A 22887-nucleotide genomic window follows, 5' to 3' on the forward strand; every position below is an offset into this window, starting at 1 on the left:
ATCCCTGTTCAGCAAGTGTCATCTTTATATTCAACCTCACTAACACAAGCTCGAAATGTGGACCCAAGTGCCTAATTAAAAGGTAGCCTTGAGATGTCAATAAAATTATGCACAAAGGAAATGTTCAAAAACACAGTACCAGCTTTGTTGAGTCAGATTGTTATATAAGTCCCCCACCCCCCAACTCAAGTGTGGAGCAAATTTAAAAAGGAAGTCTACACATCTATACTACCATTGCCTCCATTCCTGAAACTGAGACACAGTCACCAACAATCAAGACACTATACTACATTCAAAATTGCTGACTGAAAAAAATAATGAGTCTTGTATTTCCTGTTCATTTTTGGATAGTGGCAGCAATGATCATTTGCTTTTAATTGTGCAGGGAAGGCAATTCCTATGCCCCATCCCCAAGCTCTCTTGCCAGTTTGAAGGATCATCTTTCATGCACAGCTACAGCCTGACTGCGCCTACAAACCTCTCCCCCAGTACACTACCATCTCACGACTGTGGTGATTAACCTGTCTGTCTCCCTCAGGAGACAGTGTATGTCTAGATCTGTTATCTTTGAATTCTCAGCACCGGATTTACTGACGATGTCACCAGCAAGAAACCATTCAATGTGTGAACAAACAAATGACTATGTGGATCAATAAATGAAATATCTAGCTTAAGGAAAGTCAAGCCACTCACCAAGGTTCAACCTTCTCCCTGTGTTTACACAGAAGTCATGTGACCAAACAGGCTTTGAACATTTGTATACCTGCTCCCTGCCACTAAAGAAACTTATATTTTAGAGTCTAGTTTTTTATTTCAATCCTCACCTTGCTGACTTGCGCTAAATACCTCTGGGATGCTAAAAGTCATTTATCATGACGGGCAACAGTAATTCAGTATTTCACACAAGGAACACTAGGGCTTCCAGGCTCTTTCTAGGCCTCTGTAACAACCTGGTCCCTTACCCTCCCCCATTTCCTTTTACTTGGTTTTTGTTCTTACCTTCAAAGCTCCCAGCAAACAAGTAAATCCAGGTGATGGCTGGTATGCAGAGTAGAGTCAAAGAGGCAGCCAGGAATTTCCTTCTCCCTCTGCAGATTCCCAGCATCCTCTCAGAAGTGCCAATCTCTAATTTCAATGTGGTGTCTCTGTGCAGAGCAAGAATTCCTCAGCATCCCTCATAATACTTTCTGGAAGGGAAAACAAAGAAACAGAGCTAAATACCATTGTGATGAGCAAGCAGATGGAGGAAAACAAGAAAAAAAAAAAAAAAGAAATATCCCATAGATCCTAAGAATAGATTCCCTGGCTCATGGACGATAAATGATGCTTTACTTTGTACATGTCAAAACTGAGACACTTAAATAAATGATGAGATATACAAGGGATCTAACTCTGTCACACACAGGGAGAGAGAGAGAGATTGAGTGAGAAAAAGAGAGAGAGAGATTGAGTGAGAGAAAAAGAGAGAGAGGGAGAGAGAGAGAAAGAGAAAGAGGAAGAGAAAGAGAAAGAGAAAGAGAAAGAGAAAGAGAAAGAGAAAGAGAAAGAGAAAGAGAAAGAGAAAGAGAAAGAGAAAGAGAAAGAGAAAGAGAAAGACAGAGACACCCATACACACTTAAAGGAGCAGTTAGCTAGCATCTATTATAAAAGTACTAACCTGGTATGCTATCAAACTAGGACATAAGCTGACTTCAAAGAATACAAGGACTAATTAAACAATATGATTCGCCCAAATGTGACAATTGAAACTTATACGACCACTGATGAACCATGTACAGTCAACTGGCAGGCGGTTTCTGTGCTCCTCACAGAGAGGACCACGAAAGGCACCCGGGGCAGAATGAAGACCACGCTTAAAGCCAGGCAGCTTGGTTAGGTCACAACATAACCTGTTGAAACTGTACCATGGTCAGCCAAGAATTTATGATTATCTCAGTTGGAACTGTCTACATAGTCCCCTATTGTGGTGGACACAGAAAAGATAGAAATTATCTTGAGAACTGACAAGAGCTAACCAACTTGGACTGGGATAAATGATCTTTAAACCAGGGGGAAATGGCAGTGATGGGTTAAAAGAAAACAAAGTTGATGAGGATGAAGTAGAGAGCCCATGATATTGACATATTAAACATAGACACAGACACAGACAGACACACACTCACAGTCTTGCTGCCTGCTGTTCCTGCTGTAGAAATCTTAGCTACCTCTCTAGCACTCTGTCTGCCTGGATGCTGCCATGCTTCTCATCATGAGAATAATGGACTAAACCTCTGAATAGTAAGTCATCCCGAATTAAATGCTTTCCAAAACAAAAGTTGCTGTGGTGATGGTGTACCTTAACAAAAACAGGGCACTGACTATGACAGAAGTTGGTACCAAGGACTGGGATATTGCTGTGATACACCTGACTGTGCTCTTTGGGGGAATGCAGGCTTTGGGGCTTTGGATTAGGAAAAGAGTTAAATGCTTTAAGCTGGATTTAATGGTCATACTGGCAGAAGAGAGAAAGACAGTGATGCTTAGAGTGACTTGAACTAGTTCAAGAGGTTTCAAGGAAGAAGAATAGTAGTACATGACCTAGCAACCATTCTTGTAATATTTTGGTAAAGAATGTGGATGCTGTATGCTCTTGTCCAAAAATAAAAAGTGTGTGTGTTGTTTGTTTGTTTGTTTGTTTGCCTGAGGCTAAATTGAAAAGTTTTTGGATTAGTAGCTTTGGCAGAGATAAATTCCAGACAGCCTTATATTGACTGTTGAGTGGTTATTACTGGTCATGATTTTGCAAATCCATTATGAAAATAAGCAAGCTAATCAAGGAAAAACACAAAATGTACAGTTTGAGGAGAAAAGGAACATCAGGAATTTTTTTTTTTTTTTTTAAGGCTGATGTTAAATAAAGGAAGTGGTGACCTTAGGGCAACACCCTACTTAGCTAAGCTTCCAATTTGGGTAAAGGAATTAAAGAAAAATTTAGGGTTTGATGTGCTGGCACAGGCCTTTGGTTGCAGCACTCAGGAGACAGAGGCAGGCAGATCTCTGAGTTGGAGGCTAATCTGGTTTTCACAGAAAGTTCCAAGACATCCATCTCCTCCTGACTTTAGCTTATGTCAAGCTGACATAAACCTAGCCAGCACAATACCTGTGGACCCAGGCAGCAATGTATGACACTTGCTGAACACATAAAGGAATGTGCCCTCAGACACATAGCTTGTACTTAGTCTAGGATTCTTTTTTTTTTTTTTTTTCTAGACAGGGTTTCTCTGTATAGCCCTGGCTGTCCTGGAACTCACTCTGTAGACCAGGCTAGCCTCAAACTCAGAAACCCGCCTGTCTAGTCTAGGATTATTTAAATGTGTCCTTTTTAAAACTGAAGTCTGCTAACCAGTTGTGTAATATAAGAAAGAAAATTTGCAGAGTCCCTCAAGAAGACCCTTTCAGCAATGATGCACCCCTCAGACACTCTCCATATCATGGAAGGTCAGGAGCAAAGTTTATTTTGGTAATTTTCTTTTGTTCTCTGCCTGCAGGAAAGAACACAAGTGTCTCACAATTAACATTAAGTCTGGATAATGTGTACATTACAGCCTATAGTATCTCCTCCTGCAGATAGTCCTCAGCCTAAATGCACATACAATATGCATAGAATAAACACTGAAACCCAGGTAGTCCTTGTGTTGTATAGGCCATTCAGGGCTCTAGCCCTCCAGATTAGTTTGCCTTGATCCTGCTCTTTAATCTAGATCTCTGGCTATGCGGAACCACTGTGATATCTCAGGTCAACAACAATGGTCTCCCTTGGCTTCCAACCAAGTTTCTCTTCACCTATTTTTCTTCACATCTGTGGCTCAAACATATTCACTCTCAACTGAGAATTCCACCCATCTTGTCTCTGCCATACAAAAAGCAAAGCATAAGACTGATCTGCATTTAGCAAAAGCTTTCACAAGGCACAGGAGTCTAGAGGTGTGGTTCAAGTGCTGGCTTGCACCTGATAGCTACCCTGGCAAAGCCATTAAGATATCCTGTGCCCTCAGCAGTTTGATGTGAGAGTCCATGGCAATTCAAGTGCAGCTAAAAGGATCCAGGGGGAGAACCAATGAACTAAAAAATACACTGAAGGGGAAATAATGTGAGACACTGAGGGATTAAGATTAAAATTGATTGGTTGTATTTTAACCACTTACACAAACAAATTCTAGAGCTAGAAAGAAATGAATGACTTCTTGCTCTGATAGCTGTGAATCAGGAGGGAATAAACAATATGAGTTGTGGGCTGTACAGCTGCCTCCTGGCAACTTCTTAGTAGAGGGAAAATTACTAAAGTGGAAAAAATGTTATTTCACCTGGAGAAGAGAAGTAGAAACCCCTCTGAATTCATCATTTGTATGTTACTACTCTCTATAAACCAACTATACTCATTGTTTAAAAAGAGACTGCCCTGTGAAAAAACTCAGTTATTATACTTACTCCACTTCCTTGTCACAAGGGATTAAAATGTGGTTTAAAGATATCAAATGGAAAATTCTACAAAGTAGTTGTGATGGTTTGACACTGTTGACAAGTGTAACCTTGTTGGAGTAGGTATGGCCTTGTGGGTGTGGGCTTTAATACCCTTGTCCTAACTGTCTGGGAGCCACTATTCTGCTAGCAGCCTTCAGATGAAGATGTAGAAGTCTCAGCTCTGCCTCCACTATGCCTGCCTGAATGTCGCCATGTTTCTGTCTTGATGGTAATGGATTGAACCTCTGACCCTGGAAGCCAGCCCCAATTAAATGTTGTCCTTTATAGGACTTGTCTTGGTCATGGTGGTGTCTGTTCACAGCAGTAAAACCCTAACATGATATATCTCAGTGATGTGATGAACTCCCAAGCCATTCCATCCTACTCCAAGATTTATATGAATAATCCTGGAATCCTGAGTATATGCTACCTGTCTGTTAGTCAACTACCAAATGTCTCAGTTATTAGATCAATCAAGAGAGAATCTTAGCAGTGACGCCAGGAGACAGAGACTAGTTTAGTTCAGACAGAAAAACTTGTAACTTTCATTCTCCTGGAGTAATTGTTGTCTCCAAGGATTATTGCCTCAGTCTCCTGACTTGGGCCTAGTCCTGGCAGCTTCTAGCCTCCCTATCATCTTATCTACACCTAGAATGTTTTCAGCCTCTGAGACTTACTGATGAATTACAAGCTCACCACTTGCTAGTTCTCTCTGATCTCTGACTGGCTGGTTTAAAGCAACAGTCTCAGGAATGTCTGCGCTAGAGGCCAGGAGTGCCAGAGCAGGTCTCTGGTTCCTTATCTCTTGTCTCTAAACTTCTGCCTGCATCAAGATGAAAATAATGTAATTCCATTCTGGGCATTAATCTCTTTTGGTGAACAGCTTTGGAACTGAATCTCTGGATATTCATGATGGAAATAGATTGTGTCTATTCACCTATGTCAACCCATATCCTACTGATGTTAGACTCTCCAATCTTTATCTGGTACAGTTACCATATTATTAAAGGACACTAGGGATAACAAGGCTCTGTTGAGGCCCATTAAAGAAAACCCATTCCTCTTGGTCAAAGGAGTAAAATCTACCTCTGGCCTTGGGTAGAGTCATAACTTTCAGATTGGCCCCAAGATTAGCACAATTCACACTACTGTCTAATCCCTAAAGCTGTTAGTCTAGTTAGGGCGTGGAGAGATAGCAAAGCAGTTTTGCATGGCTCTTACAGAAGACCTGAATTCAGTTACATGCATCCACATTCAACCAGCTAAGAGTTCAGCTCCAGGAGCTGCAACACCTTATTCAGGACTCCTGCACTCACATGGATATGAGCTTGTGCATGTGCACACACACACACACACACACACACACACACACACACACACACACACTTAAAAATGAAAGAAATATTCATTAAAAGTTAATCTACTTGGGCCTATCAGTCATCTGGCCAAGGGATCATCCCTCAGAAAGACTGCCATGCTAAAGAGATAATCACCCCTTAAAAAGGATGTAGTTTTCCTTCCCAGAATGCCTAGCCTTGGTGAAATTACAAAGCCAAGGCCACACAGTTCTGTTAAGTCAGCCTGCTTTCTGAGCTGTAATGCAAAAGAACCTCATTTCTTTTCCTTTTCCTTTTTTTTATCTCTTTCCTAAGCCTGCTTTCCCTAACGTTAGGCTTTTTCACCCTCTATGAAATAATCCGTCTTTCATCTTGCAGCTGCTTGCTTACCTGTACTGCTCAACATGGAGGCCTAGCTCAAAAGACATGACCCTGTCTCTTCCTGTTCTCCATAACCCTCATCCTAGACACTCCTGAAATTTACAGCTTGCCTGTCATGTTGTTTCTAATCAAATGGTGCTCTACCTTTCTACCGAGTCAGTTTTTAAATTTTCTTATTAAGGAGACAAGAATACAAAGAAGGGATCCTGATTTCCATGGTAACACAGGGCTTTGTTCAAACAATCCTTAAGTGGTAGGCTACTGCTCAGTCACAATGCTGTCACTCACTTTACTCCATCTCATTATACAGGCATTGTATTATCTCACATCCAAAGACAGACGAAGGAGAGAGGCCATATCCACAAAACTTTTATCGTAATAGATGGCTGTAACTGTTCTGCCACTCCTGGCCATTGTTGTTCTTCTACTACTACACATTTTACAAATTAGAAACCGCCATAGCTCTATGTGTAACAGGGAAAATACACATGGGATTTGTGCTATCCATTCTCTAAGGCATGCACTTGTGTCTTGGAATGTATGGGCTGTGGACCAACTGGGAGCACAGAAAACTACATCTCAATATTTAATACTAAGAAATGACTCTTCCTGGGATGAGATAACTTCTCTTGGAAAACCCACTCTCTTTCCTACATTCCTTGAAAAGAGGCTGGCAGTGGGGGATAAAAATAAAATGGGAGAAAATTATAATTGTAAATAGTTTTTACCTCATCAGGTATATTCAAAACTTATCATTTTAATATACAATAAATATGAATAATTTCCACACATTGTTTTACATCCTTTTCTTTATCTATGCTCTTTGCTTATATCAAGGGCACATTTTCAGAGTTCAGTAGCCATGGCTCACAGCCAGCGTGCTGCAGAGTAGTGTTCCGGGATGTCCTAAGCCTTCATGCTAGAGTATAGAAAGAGGAAAGTGTAAGTACAGATAGCCGTGGAGTTAAAGCAGAGGATCCAGAAGACTCTAGCAATGTAAGCTAGATAAACAGCAGCAGTAGAAGTCAAAACAGAAGTAGTTATGTGAGAGCTCAGGAAAGAAGAAACCACTAGACAAGTGTGATATATATACCTGTTGGCATATGCACATGGTCCTAATTCATTGACTTTATGACCCACCTATAAGACTCCACTTATACAGAAAGGCACTGGGACTCAATGACCAGGCATATAGAAGATGTGTTGTTTCCCTCTTCCCTCCCTTCCCAAATGCTGCCCGGCCTGCATGCTAGACTTCCCCATGCTAACTACTTTTTATCCACACATTGTTCTTGATTGGGATGTGGTTCTAATTCCTCCCTCAAAATGACATCAGACAGCATCTTAAGACAACTTTGATGGTCAGATTAGGAAAGAGAACCCAGTGAGTAGAGATCAAGGCTGCTTAGGAACACCTTATATGGCACAGTTCAGACAGACCTACAACAAGGAAATTTTTCGGAAAAAATGCAGACTGGACAGAAATGAACAGTCCTAGTCCAAGGTGTTACTACTTCAGGAAGATCCTTCCCTCATAGGGACGATCAAAGGATGCTTCAGATGAATACATGTACAGAAAACTTAACTCCTCACTTGTCTTTCCTCTAAAGTACCCTCCCCTGGGCTAGATTTGTCACTTTGTATAGCCTGGGTTGTGTTTTGTTGGGGCAAGAAGTACAGTTATCTGAGTCAGACAGCATGAATACTAAATTCTGGTACAGAAATACATTTCTGTGATGACATAAGTTAAACAGGCTCAAAGAAATAAAAACATCCATTTCTAATGTTAATCTCTTTCAACAATGTACCACCAAACAGACCTCTAATGTAAACAGTCTCTCCAAGCACAGAACCTTATCCCAGCATCAGACTGTAGCTCCAGGAAAGTGGAGTTTTAGGGGTTTTTCTACATGTCTATGTTTAATCAGTCCCTACTCAAAGGCCCAGGAATGTTTTGGTCTTTATTCTTGATTTTTTTTTCCCATTCTGGAAGAGGGTGTTTAAGCAGGCAGGCCTCACATTTTCATTCTTCTGGAGTAATACCTAAAAGCTTTGAACAAGGGTTGCCACAAAGAAGAAAAGAAACACTTTAGCATTCCTGACAGTTGAAGGAGTTCCTGGTGTCTGACTGGCAGAGTCTCTAGTTGACTGGATTCCATGGCCTTTGGAAATAATGATCCCCATGGGCTGATGGGTATAAAGAAAGCCACTATTTCTTTTGTCACTCATCCACATCCACAGTCGGATGACACGCCTGGCTCAGTGTTTTCTAGTCCAGTGCTGGGCCTGTACTGGAGATAAAGAGCTCAATACATTCGAAACCATATTGTTTAGGAGCTTTAAGAAAAAATGGACAGATGCACAGACACAAGTCAGGGACAATAAAAGTTCCGGAGAAAACATCTCAGCAGCACCACAGAGCAGCATAATTTCAGAAAGCAAAGAAAAGGAGAAAGGTCCATGGTGAGGAAAACTATAAATATCTAGGACTGAGGGCAGGATCTGTCCTCATTACAGACATGAAAGAATTAAGAACATTGTGGTTATGCCAAAAAGGCTCCACACATAACAGTGGATTGGTAAGCACACAGAGGAGCCAGAAGCATGGATCAGACATCTTCTAAGGTTGAGTTCTCCTGATCCCCTTCTATCAGCCGGGCCTCATTTCCTAGAGAGTCCACAATCTTCCAAAGGAGTACCACCAGCTGAGGGAAAGTCTCAAGGCACCAGCTTATGGGAAGACAGTTTAAATACAAAATATGACTGATACTATCTGTGACTTAAAAGATGAAAAAAAATGTGATGATCAGAGGATACATTTCTAAAGACATCTAATAGAACTCCTCCTCCATGATCATTCTCTTGCTTAATAGAGATTCTCTAAGATAAAGATCTATCTAGTCTATTAGTGGCCAGTCCTGTGCTGAAGGACGGGGCCTCTTTAAGTCTGGACTCATCTTAAAGCAATAGCATTCTCCATGCAAGGACTCCTGGCAAGTCCTTAGCAAGGGAGGAGTGATGACACCATAAGGTACTTTTAATATACAACCCCATGAAGCTTAGTATACCTGTTGTGTTGCATAAGCACCACCTTTGGTTCCAAATATGATTCATTAGTTCGAGAAAAGATCCTTCAACAATTTCATACTTCTCTATATGTTAATTTAATTCTCGTTCTCAAGATAAAACATACTGACTAAATGCAACTCAGAGAGGAAAAGTTTAATTGGCTTGCAATTTAAAACCACAGTCAATTACTGAGGGGAAATCAATGTAGGAACTCAAGAAGCCAATCACATCTCTAGTCAAGAGTAGAAACAAATACACCCAAACTACCTACTTCTGTTGCTTTCACCCTGCTTCCTCTTGCCCTTTAAATTTCAGGACTGCCTGCCCATGGAATGGTACCACCCAAAACAAGCTCGTTCTTCCCACATCAATTAACCATCAAGACAACCTCCCCCAAACGTGCCCACAGACTAACTGGATCTAGGCAGTCTGTCCTTTAGGTTTATTCCAGACGATTCTAGGTTGCAGCAAGCTGACATTTCAAAGTAATCATTACATTCATCTCGCCTTCCCTGAAAACCATCACTTTTCCTTTTGTCTCCATAGATTTATCAATTCTGAGTATCTCATACAAGGGGCATCAGTTAGCACATGACCTTTTGTGACTAGCTCTTTTCAGACAGCACATATGCATACCCATCGATGTTCTAACATGGACTGGCATAGCATTCTCTCTGACTAGTCAAGAGTCTACCATGTGTACATATCATATTCTACTGTCCACTCACTCGAATGATGTCATATTTGAGACATCCCCCACCTCTTAAAGTGAATAAAATGGCTATTAACATCTGCCTAACCACTTGCTTAAAATTTTGTCAAAATTATTAAAATCAAAAGCCCTTCACTCTACAATGAAGTTGTCTTCATTGCTGTTGATGAATTAAAATTTCTAGAAACTGTAACATAAGTGATGTAGCCAACGCTGGCTATGTGGCTAAGTGCTTATTTTTAAACAGAGTTAGGTCTTGATTAAATAGTTGATAATGTAGGATATATAAAATCTTCCATACCTTTTAGAGTTGATTCATATTTTGATTTTGTAATTGTCAATGCTAACAATATTTGTTTCAGAAACACCACATAAAGAAATAAAAATAGGGACTGGAGAGATGGCTCACAGGTTAAGAGCACTAGCTGCTCTTCCAAAGGTCCTGAGTTCAATTCCCAGCAACCACGTGGTTGCTCATAACCATCTATAGTGAGATCTGGTGCCCTCTTCTGGCCTGCAGTAATATACACAATAAATCAGTAAATTTTTAAAAAAAGAACAAAAATATTTGTTTCAAATATACCACAAAAATGGCAGATTAATGTTTAGGGCCATTTTGGGAATCACTGCAAATTCTTTCCTACTCTCAAAATCAAAACTTCTTAAATTATTGTTTTAAATGTGTGCAAGTGTTTTGCCTGCAGGTATGCATGTGCCTCATATACGTACAGTGCCCCCAGAGGCTATAATAATGTGTAAGATCCTCTAGAACTGGAGTTACAAACGTACTGAGCCATTAGGTGGGTACTGGGAACTAAGTCTGGGTCCTCTCCAAGAGCATCAAATACTTGTGGAGCCATCTTTCCACCCCAACTTAAATAAGTTTTAATGAAACTCCAGTCAGCAATGCAAAGAGCCACTTCAAAGAATCAATCACTCTAATATATCATAATGTTAAAATATACTAATACAGAGAAATAGAAGAAGGAACATATTAAATGTCTTTCCTGTTTCTGTATATGTTGTGTCTGTGTACTGGGGTGCATGTGGGTGCACGTCTGCAGAAATGAGAGGTTTACCTTAAAAAAAATCATTTCTCAGATGTTGTCTACCTTGTTTATTCACACAGGGTTTCTCACTAACCTAGAACTCACTAAGTACTCCAGGCCCTATCATACAAAATAGAGACCTACCTAACTATTTCTCCTCAGCCCTGGAATTATAGACATTTTCACATAGATTCTGGGTGTTGAACTCAGGTCCTCATATTTGTATGGCATGTACTTTACCAACTGAGCTCTCTCTCCAGACCCTTACAAGTCTTTGTTTTCTATTAGTGAACCCTTGTGCTTCTACATCTACATGCGTTTCTAGTAGAAAACTCTATGTGTACAATAAAACACTAATTCTGAGCACATAACAGTCTCTAATCAATCTGTACCATAGTGTTACAAGCAGCATCCCTTAGTGCTTCATGTGGGATGCTTGAAAAACAGTTTATCTCAGCTCAAGAGGCTAGAACTTCAAGATCATGGTTTGAGCAAACCATTCCTGACCAAAAGTGCTAGAGGAAGCCCTGCCCCAGGCCTCTGTTCAGCTGCTGGCAGTTTACTCACACCCGCTTTGTGTTCAAGCCTGTGTCTCTTTAGCTCTCGACCAAAATTTGAGCCTAACCCAGTACTACTTCATTTAAGTAATTACATCTTCATATGCACAACATGAACATTGTATTCAATTGCTGAATTGAATAATTCCTATTATAATACAGATAATAATTTATATTACTATTAGATTCAATAAGTACAGTCCTAATTCCAAATAAAATGCAATTGGGGGGGGGGGTATCTTTACCTGTAACATTATACCAATGTGTTGGTGGTTAGTTCTAATTCTTTGTATTAATTCAGCTCCCAAAAGCCACACTTCCAGTTGCTGAGGGCTCCTGCCCCCAGCTGACTTTGATTGGTAATAAAGAATTGCAATATAGCCAATGGCTGGGCAGGGAGATGGAGAAAGGATTTTGTGGACAAGGGACCAAGAAAGGACAGACAGAATTGCCATGACGAGGGAGCAAGGAGAACAGACTTAAAAGCCCGAAAACATGAGATTCCAGGAAAGTGGCCCTATAGGTCATTTCCCAGATTGAGTCTGAGGGAGCAGATATAAAATATAGATTTTAAAAGATGTTAACTCAGGAATATTGGAGGGGAGTATATGATAGCTTTGGGGAGGTTTAGAAGTGCCCACACCACTGAACTAATCAAAGCATATCAAAATTAGCTGGCGAGTGTGTGTGTGTGTGTGTGTGTGTGTGTGTGTGTGTGTTTCATTTGTGAATCCAGAGCTCTTGGGCAGGAGCAGTGAACACACAAGGAACCAACATGGATTAACTATTCACTACTACATACCAATAGCAAGGAGGAAAACCCCCATAATAAAGAGAAGGAGAGAGGGAAGGGGAGGAGAGAAGTGAAGGAAGGGGGACCCAGAGGTGAAAAGAAAGATGGAGATTTAAATTACATTGAGTCACCTGCTCATGGAGGGCAGGAACGACTTGGGCAGCTGAAGAGTGGATGGAGGGAGGAAGGGGGCTCAGAAAGATTACCCAAATTCCCTCTAATACTCCAAAGGAAGAAGAAACACGAGGCAGTCTTCAGGAGCACTCAGCCACCACCACACCCTGTGGCCTGACTAGACACTCCTCTTCTTTAGGCTTTGGCATCCAAATTCAGCAGGAGGCTATATAAATAGATCTCTGGCACCCCAGCCTGAGCACTTGCATTTCCCTTCCAGAAAGGATCCAGAAATATAAGCCACTCTTCTGCAGAGCTATGCATGATTTAGAGCAATTCCAGACTTTTCTCAGAGCTGAGCAAGCACTAGCTGTCTTCTGCTACCTTCAAAGTCAGAAATGGAGCCTCAATCATGCTGATTTCCAAAGAAACATCAATTTTTTTTTCAGTAATATCTCACTCATGCCACACAGACAGATGAGGCCCAGTCAACAACCTCTTTAATAAGTGCTAGCTCATTAGTTATAAGACTGTGTGGAGAACATAAGAGCTGTAATAATACACCCACCTGTCCATCATAATTTTGCTGACTTTGAAAATTAATAAAAGGTTTGGTTTCCAATAACTGTCTTCCTTTAGATGTTGTTTGATACCCCTGACTACTTGAAGAGAAGAGGATAAGGTAAACAGCTCCTTTTGCAGCATTTGCTTTTCTTTTCTTTTCTTTTCTTTTTTTTATTTATTACGTATTTTCCTCAATTACATTTCCAATGCTATCCCAAAAGTCCCCCATAACCTCCCCCCCACTTCCCTACCCACCCATTCCCATTTTTTTGGCCCTGGCGTTCCCCTGTACTGAGGCATATAAAGTTTGTGTGTCCAAAGGGCCTCTCTTTCCAGTGATGGCGGACTAGGCCATCTTTTGATACATATGCAGCTAGAGTCAAGAGCTCCTGGGTACTGGTTAGTTCATAATGTTGTTCCACCTATTGCAGATCCCTTTAGTTCCTTGGGTGCTTTCTCTAGCTCCTCCATTGGGAACCCTGTGATCCATCCAATAGCTGACTGTGAGCATCCACTTCTGTGTTTGCTAGGCCCCGGCATAGTCTCACAAGAGACAGCTATATCTGGGTCCTTTCAGCAAAATCTTGCTAGTGTTTGCAATGGTGTCAGCGTTTGGAAGCTGATTACGGGGTGGATAACTGGATATGAGCATTTCTTTTCAAATCTACAATTTTACTCTGAAATGTTCTACAAACCAGTAAAGGCAAAGCAGGAAAGACAAGAGAGTATCAGAGATCCAGCTCCAAACAATTACCAAGGGCACTTCTAGCTGAGGTCACACGGGACAAGTCATTGAACAAATTTTACATGAACAAATTTCAAGGACTCAGCCCGGGGAGCCAAAATTCACCTCACACAGCAATGGCATCCAAGTCTTTCCCATGTGCCAAACACTGGCCCAAGTGATTAGCATTACAGTGATTTGCAAAAACTGTCTTAGTAGTCTTCAGGGATTCATGCCTGGAACCGCCCCACTCTTTTACACAAGTACACAGCATACCAACAGAAGTAAATATACACAGTATATGCATTATTGATTGGCATACTCATATAGAACACTGAAACTAAATATAGAAAGCAACATCAGCCGTGAGGGTGAGAGCAAGCAGCCAAGTGCTGTAAATTACCACTGACAGCGCCTGGACATATTCATGAAACAGACTGAAGACTGCAAGATGATTACACCAGGTCTCAAAGTGAGCTGGGTATGGGAACTCCTCCCATCCAAAATTACTTATGCAGGTGGGAAAACAGACTCACAAAGAAATGTCCTGACCAGTTTTCCAGAATGCAAATGAAATGAATCTAAAATCTAAGGTTTTGAGTTCTTCATTTGCTATTTCTGACTCAGAAATAGCAAAATTAGCAAATTAACTCTGATTTTTAAAAGATATTTTGGAGGGAGTACATCTTTTAAAATATATTTTGTTAATTCTTTGAGAATTTCATTCATTATATTTGAAAGCACTCATTCAAGATCAAAGGAAGAAAAAGTCTTCAAGAACCTTTGAGTCTATATTTGAGAAAAAGAGGCCAGGGAAAAGGGCGGCAAGAAGAGGGTGTGATTAAAGCATACTTACATACATGGATGAAAATAAAATGAAATCCATTTTCTTGAATATTCAGTATGCTAACACAGTGTTAAAGGATAGTATATAAAAAGCATTTAAAATATTATAGTCAGAAAGCACAGAAATATGGCTAAGGAAATGGCTCAGCCAGGAAAATCACTTGCCATACAAGTATGTGGAGCAGAGTTTGATGCCAATACCATGGGAAGAGAAGCCTAGCACAATACTTCATCTTTGTAATCACAGTGCTGGGGAAGCAAACAGGCAGATCCCTATGGCTCACTGACCAGTTACCTGAACTGGAGTGGTGAGACCCAAAACCCAGTGAGAGATCTGTTCTTACAAAAAGCAAACAAACACGCAAAAACAGTGATGGCTCCAGAGGAACATCTGAGATGGGATTCTGACCTCCAAACACATGCACACATGAGCTCTGCACAGATAAACCCATGTACAAACATACACATACACACACATACATAAAAAAGAGAAGAAATGAGAAAGAAACCATAAAACTAGAAAAGAGGAAACAAGACTGTAAACTCTTTATGGATATGATCTTTAAGTCATACAGACATGCACACATAATTAATAGGTACATGCAAGCAGTGAACTTTATAGATCCATATAGTACATAGTATATACTAGATATAATATAAGTAGCATCTGTATGCATAAAAATAAACATATATGCAAATCATTTTACTTTTAATCATTTCCTTCAGGAATCAGAAAACAGATGTATACAGCATCAGACTATAAAGATACTTGCTATACACAGATGAAACATCCTAATCCAAATATCCCAAATGCTTAAAAATATGAGTGTTGGTGTGATAACCTGCCTTTGTATCAGGAAGAGAATTACTACAAAACTTACCTGTAGGCTATATGTATATAGTATGTACAAAGCACCAAAATATAAATTCACCTCCTCACCTCCTCCTTAGACTCCCCCACAATGGAGACTTCACTGTTTATATGCAAATATCCCCAAATCTGAAAATCTCTGAAATCTGGTTCCAACCCTGTCAAACAAGAGCTCTTTATCCTGTGATTGGTCAATCTCTATCTGATGATTAAGCCTGCTCCCCTATGAAGCCAGAACTTTGAATTCTCTACAACAGTGATTTCTCCAGCATCTAAAGCATGCCTTGGATGACATGCTGACAGCCTAGACACTGGGCACCCAAGATACCGAGAAAAGAGGTTCTTAAGCTTCTACCTAATCAATCAGACAAAAAGAAAGGGACATCAACAACAGTGTGTTCACTAATCGCAGGGCCACCTGGATTAGGAGCCTGACAGTCTGTTCAGGTCCACAAATACCTTTAGGCCCTTTGTCAAACAAAATGAGTTTGTCTGCCAGATAAGAGCTCAATTTTCCAACTTCATTTCAGTTGATGAACATAAGGGTCACCTGGTGATTTCATAATCTGGCCCTGATGCTTGTCAAAGCCACTTAAAAAGGAGAATGCCAGTTGTCAAAAGAAAAGAAATGCTAATCTAATTTGTACACTACTTCCAAGCAAACAAAGAGGAAATATTTACAGACATGCCGTAGACGTCCTCATAACCAGTGTAGGTAAAGAAAGAAGTCAAACACTGAAGAGACTTTCCAAACTGTTTAAAGTATGCCCAGTTGTAAGTCACAGGCACCAATACAGTGCCTGGAAACCAAGTCTTACAACTGCATTATTATTTTTATTTTTTAATCTAGTAAGTAGGAAAAAATGCTTTTAAATTATATAAGTCACGTTCATTAAGTAATGAGATGATCTTAAGGGAGGCTCAATATCTAGGAAGTCAAGGGAGCAGAGGTAGACTTCCATGTCCTAACAAGGCCCATGTTAGCAGATCACTAATCTGTATTTTTCCTGATACACTCCTTTTATGATGTAGGAGAACACAAAGACTCAGATCCAAATGTATTAATTGGACAATAAAGCAGTCACAATATGAATCTCTCCCAATAACTCCCACGTACAGCTAGGAAAGTGATGTCCATTACTGTCTCTGAGGCCAAAGGGCAACTCTCTTTTGAAGAATTCATTATATTTCCTACTTCACAGCCCTTGGTCTTCCATCTCAGACTCCCCCCAGCAGGGAGAGGCTCCTGGGGAGTGGTAATGAAAAGGTAGAAAAGAATCAGAGGACCCTTTCCCTACTGCCTCAGAGGGTATCTGAGCATTGTATTCCTTCCAGATCTTTACCTGCTTTATCTGCTTAATTAGCATTGCCCTCTGGGTCTCACCCAGCTCAATTGCCTCACCATGCAGGAAACCTTTCAGTACCATAGCCACCTACAGCACAACTTGACTTTTTCTGGAGGGTTATCCATTTGTCATCTGGTTTTGTTTCTATGTGGTGAACTCCAGCAGAAGAGGAGAGACGCTGCCTTCCAGTCAGATGAATAAAAAACACATTTTAGTTTCCAAAGAAAAGAAACTACTTGTATCTTCTGCTAGATTCGAAACAGGAATTATGGAAAAATCTTTAAAATTTCTAATTTACTAGTCAATGCAATCAAGTCACTGGAAAAGCACTAGGGAAGTGAGGGTAAGCAGCAGTTAGACTGGTGACCTAAATCCTATCCGTGACCTTAATCCCAGCAAGACACTGAGCAGGCAAACTTTCTGCTTCCCACAACTTCCATGAAAACAGGTCAAGCTGACATGCAAACATTTTTTTTAATGTGTCCTTTCAGTTCTAGATTTTCAAATTTCTGCTTTGACCCAGCTATAAAACAATACACATTTAAAACCTATATAAGAATAATTATGAAGAATGCTTTTCTGAACTTTTTCCAGACTTGAGGAAAGCCTTCACACGTTGTATACAGCTCAGCTCCACCTAGAGAAAACCAGATACTTAGGTCAGTTTTGAAAATGTTTTATATCTTGCTGGGAATGATGGTTCATGCCTTTAATCATAGCATTTGGGAGGCAGGTATATCTTAGTGGGTTTGAGGCCAACCGTGTGTGTGTGTGTGTGTGTGTGTGTGTGTGTGTGTGTGTGTGTGTGTGTGTAATTCTTATGGAGTTCCAAGACAGCCAAGACTATATAGACCCAGCCTCAAAAAACGCAAAGGAAGAGAGAGAAAAGAAAAATCTTTATAACTCAAAGCAAAGGCCTCAATGAGAAAGTGAGTCTCCCATTTCACCACTTTGTCTCAGCATGGTGCAGATAAGTCCTTGCAACTTCTATCACTGTGAGGTGGGGGCTAAGAACTGTCAACTCTGAGCTGGCAACAGTGGCTAGCTAGCTTTTGCAAGGAATAGTTCCTTTAGTAGCCTGATATTTGTAGAGAGTATCAATGTCTAAGGAACATAAGTATTTCAGAAAATTGTAAGGTCTTGTAAGAGGCTGCAGCCCAACACTGGAAGGAAAGATTTAGGAGTTGATGAAATTCTGCCAAGGGAGCAGGAATCCAGTGAGTAGCTAGTTACTGTCTGTATCCACTGCATCTGTCTTACAACTTAGTAAGTAAGGTACCTGGACATATAGCCACCACAGCATTCCAAAATACACCTGCCATAGCACCTGGAAATGTACCTACTTTGGCACCTGAAAATGCACCTGCCACCATATGTAGAAATGTACATGCTACAGCACCTGCAAATATGTACTTGGCTCAACATTGAGACATGCACCTCCCAAGACACTGAGTGACTATTTGCAGAGAGAAAGTTTCTTTCGCTGGATCATGCAAGGGCATAGAATTTAAACCAAGTCTTTTTACTCTATACCCAAGACATTTTAAGCTCCAGTGCACTACACTTCAACTGCTTCAAAAGCAAGGAAGTATTTGTTAAGGGAATAAAAAGACATCTAAGATTTTTTTTTTCCCTTTCAGTATCTGTAACTCAACAGAAAGACTTAACAATTCATACTACCTAGAGATTTCCATGTATCTTTTTGCCTTCAAATTTATGATGAAAGACCAAGTTGCGCCTCTCTGAAACTCGACCAAGGTTTAAGTGTGTCCAACCTGTCACAAAGACATTTTTAAAGTCCTCATTCTGAGCATCTGATTGTCGGCCATACCAGCTTCTCAAATTCAGCAAAATGTAAGCTACAATTGGCATATGTTTCTAGGAATGGTGGCTGCTGTGCATTTTGTGTTCAGAAAAATACAGAGGCAGAATATTTATTTAGATAACTTCAGAACTTTTAACATCTCCCACCCCCATGCTACTCCCCATGCTCAAAATGCCTGTAGGCACATGTCCTTTCAAGGTGAACATCAGTAAAGTCTATCCAAAACAATAAGCTATAAATAAAATTTCCTTAAGAGAACATAAAGAATGCAAACCTTATATTATAATTTATGTTAGTTAGGGAGAATTTGAAATGAGAAAATAACTCTTTTTTTTTTCCCTAGGAGAAAATGAGAAATTCTCATGATTGATGCAATCAATAACTGAAATAAAAACATCTATGTGACATCCATGGAAAAGCCTGCAGTCACTTTCAAATCTTCACCAAGTAGTTTAGGCACATAAGACCAAACAGCTGTAATAATAATAATAATAATAATAATAATAATAATAATAATAATAATAAAAAATTAACAGTGAGAACCAGGTCTGGGAAGGAGGGAACAAGACATTGTGGCCTTGAATCCTGGCAGTAAACTTGACCTTATACATCAGTGACTTCTGTATGACACAGAGGGAAAGTAAGTCATGTAATACAAAGCTTAAATGACATTTACTCTTTTCTACTGGGGAAGGAAGAGAAATACTACTTTACAAACTTTTCTATAACATTGTTATATATCCTTGGTTTAATTTTATTGTTGGAAATTTTGCTATTGAGAAGACATTTTAGCATGGGCTGACTGCATTCAGAAGAAAAGTATCTAGGGAAAGTGCTACAACACAGCACAGACCATTTCAAGGAAAACCCTTCAACTTCTTTGGCCAGCAAGCCAAAGGCCCATTATGAGGACCCACATTCACCAGCTACTACCATGGGGGCTACCATTACTGCCATCAGGGCTACAAATGCTACAACTCAGATTCCTACTTACAACTACCATTATTTTTCCTAGAAAAATATGATCTTATTTGTGTCATCTTAATAGTAATGTCATCTGACTCAATAAAGGTTATAAAATAATCATACTCATTACTCAAACATCCATAGGCAGATTTCATGGAAACTGTCCCTATTTCCATCTGATTAAGGAAGCCAAAAAAGCAACCTGAAGAGTCTAATGTTCCCTACTAGCCAGTGGTAGAACTGAAGTTCAGACACCCTGACATCTGCTCCTAAATCAGTCTTACTGAGACAGCATGCACAACACCCTGGGTACAGATATTCTGGGATTAGAAACCAGACGTTACAAGACATGTCCGGGGGAATCTCTAAAAGGAGAGATGATACAAAAACAAAAATCAAAGCTATCTGCTATAGTTTGAAAGTCCCTTCTAAACTTTTGTTGAAAGTTAATGGCCACTGTCGGAGCAATCAGTTGCCAGGCCCTCGACTGGTCCATACCACTGCCTCCCTATCCCTTCCCTAGGTAACATTTTTCCCGTTCTTAGAAAAGAGAAATTCAGGAACTTTCTAAAACTACACCCATAAGGAGAAAAGAGAGAAACAGTTCAGTTTCTACAGTGTTTGCCTCACAAGAATGAAGAGCCAAGTTTGGATCCCTAGTGCCCACATAGAGAAAAGGAGGAGGAAGGCTTTAGTAATTGGGAATCTTAGCTCATGCCTTCTATAATCCTAGCACTAGGGGGCAGAGACGGCTAGATCTATGTAGCACACTAAAAAGTCCATTTAGCTGAATTGATGAGATCCAGGACTGGTAAATGACATTGCTGAAAGGGGAAACGGGTGGCTGTAGAGAGTTGAAGGGAAGTAGGAAAAGGGAAGAAGAAGGGAAACGGGAAGGAAGTTGAGGAAAGCTTGGAAAGACACTAACACAGAACATCCACTCTAAGCCAAGAACAGTCTCCTTTAATAACCATGAATAACCTTAGCACCGAAAGTACCCAAGATGGTAAATGTGGTCAGAGTAGACTGAGACCAAGGATCAGGGATGGGCCATGCTCTTCTGTGGTGCCAGAAAGATTAATGAGCTGTATACACAGGCATTTCAGAGATGACTGCACAATATAGCGTCACTATTCCCACTAGCTTCCCAAACAAAAACTAGAAAAAATGCTCTAAAACTAACATCAGTCCGTCCCCCACCCCCATCACCTAGGGTCAGAAAAATGTTGTAATGTTAAAAATATCCTGACTGAAATAGAAAAGGATTTAGCCAAAATCCTAAGGCTGATAGGAGACCAGTCTTCTCCAGGATTCAAGCAGAAAAGACAGTCTCAACTTCTGCTTAATATACACAATATCCACCAAGACAAAGGCAAAGAAAGCCCTGAGAAACACGGAACCATGGCTTCCTACAACCCGAGTTATCTATTTACAAAAGGACTTAAAGCTCTTTCTCTTTCTTATATTAGCAGTGTAGGAAGTGAAAGCCCTTAAAGTAACCAGCTGCCATCCTCAAACCTGAAACAAATTTAGGTCAGGAGTGAGGTTCACTTTTGAAACCCTGTCTCAAAAGAATATATTGGCAAGTAACAGCAGACACCCAGCACCCTCCTCAGACTTGTACCCACACATACTCTGTGCATACATCACACACCCACAAGATGCACTACGATCTACACTCAGAAAATCAGCTTCTGGAACTGAAGAGATGGATAAAAGCACTTGCTGTGAACACAAGAGGATCTGAGTTCAAAGCCCCAGTATCCAAGTTAAAAAAAAACAACAAAAAACAAAAAACAAAAAGCAAAAAAACTTGCTTCTGGATGTATCTTTCTATAACCTGAAAATTAGGGGGATGGAGACAGGCTGGTCATCCTAGTGACCTCACTATCAGCCTAGGTGAAACAGGAACTTTAGGTTCAGTGAGAAACCCTGTCTCAAAAGAATATATTGGCAAGTAACAGCAGACACCCAGCACCCTCCTCAGACTTGTACCCACACATACTCTGTGCATACATCACACACCCACAAGATGCACAAAAAGATTAGCTCTTGGACAAGAATGGTGATGGCCACTGTCATTTTCAGTGTTCCTCCAACCCCCCCACCCCCAGACACACGGCAAGCCCTTCTCCCTGGCTACAGCCTGCAAAAGACACCTGCTAATCCACAAACTTTTTGACTTCTTGGAAATATGGTCCTCTGCCTTAAGCGAGGCAAGCCCAAGCCCTATTTTAAAGACACTCCTTTCACTACTTACCTGTCACAGTCATAAAAATGGGGAAGGGGTTGAGAACACTGGCTTTCATTCAAATGAACCTAAAAAATAAAGAACTCTAATAAAGAAGGAATAGGCTACAATGGTTTTCTTTTCCTTTCTCTGTATTTCATTTTCCAGTTTTTCTATAAGGCCTCTCTGTATGCTGCAACATGAAGAAAAATTAAATTTACTACTGCTGAGGCAAAATCAGGGCTCCTTTATTATAAGGCTCTGAACCTGAAGAAAATATGTTTATGTTTGATGAGATGCCCACTCCCTATTGAAAAATCCAGAAGCTTCTAGGACCCACATGATGTCGATATATTAACTTGTGAATAATTGAAAATGTTAATAAAGAACAGTCTATCCCCAGTCTCTAGACCACATGAAGTTGGTAGCTTAGTTGGAAGATGGGGGAGGGGGACTCAGGGACCAGCCATCCCAGCTGTCCAGAAGGCTCAGTCTGGGACATAGAGGACTTCAGCCTACAAATGTGCTCTTAGGCAAATTGCTCTCAGGATGGAGAGGCAGTGAAAGTAAGAGGAGCCAGTTAAAACACAGATCAGAATTCCAACTCCATGTGGACAAATTCTCTACACTCGGTTTCTTCATCTACAACTACCAACTACAGCCCTGAGTGTCCAATATGGGAAGACTCTGAGAGCAAGTGAGAATATTAATCATATAAAATGAGGCCAAAATATATGTGAGGCTGACTGACCAAGGACAGACAACACAAGCCCTGTCTGCCTCAAGGGAACATGGGGTTTTAGGGCTAGTAACAGCTTTTGTTCATCCTAGTCTAAGAGAATTGGTCTTTTACAAGGTTTGAATCTTCACAAATTGCATAATCTGACAAAAATCAGTTAATCTTAAACCTCAGCTTCTTCACCTAACTGCTTAAGCAGCAGAGCCAAATTACAAGGTTGCTAAAAGCTCATCACAGAATGACTTCAGCACTTGCGACCGAGTA

General features: G+C 40.4%; 1 protein-coding gene across 3 annotated transcripts in view; it reads right to left on the bottom strand.

Annotated features, from left to right (window-relative positions):
* Large1 (LARGE xylosyl- and glucuronyltransferase 1) overlaps positions 1–22887 on the bottom strand; it is a 539124-nt gene that overhangs the window by 398528 nt on the left and 117709 nt on the right. For all 3 annotated transcript variants that reach the window (XR_003947238.1, NM_010687.2, NM_001317391.1), the window contains one exon: positions 1000–1187. Coding sequence is in view for 2 of the 3 variants with exons in the window: in NM_010687.2 (NP_034817.1) it covers positions 1000–1105 (106 nt within the window). In the remaining variant the exon portion in view is untranslated. The remainder of the gene's footprint in view (positions 1–999; positions 1188–22887) is intronic.

Source organism: Mus musculus, chromosome 8 (genome assembly GCF_000001635.26).
Source record: "Mus musculus strain C57BL/6J chromosome 8, GRCm38.p6 C57BL/6J".
Classification (NCBI taxonomy): domain Eukaryota; kingdom Metazoa; phylum Chordata; class Mammalia; order Rodentia; family Muridae; genus Mus; species Mus musculus.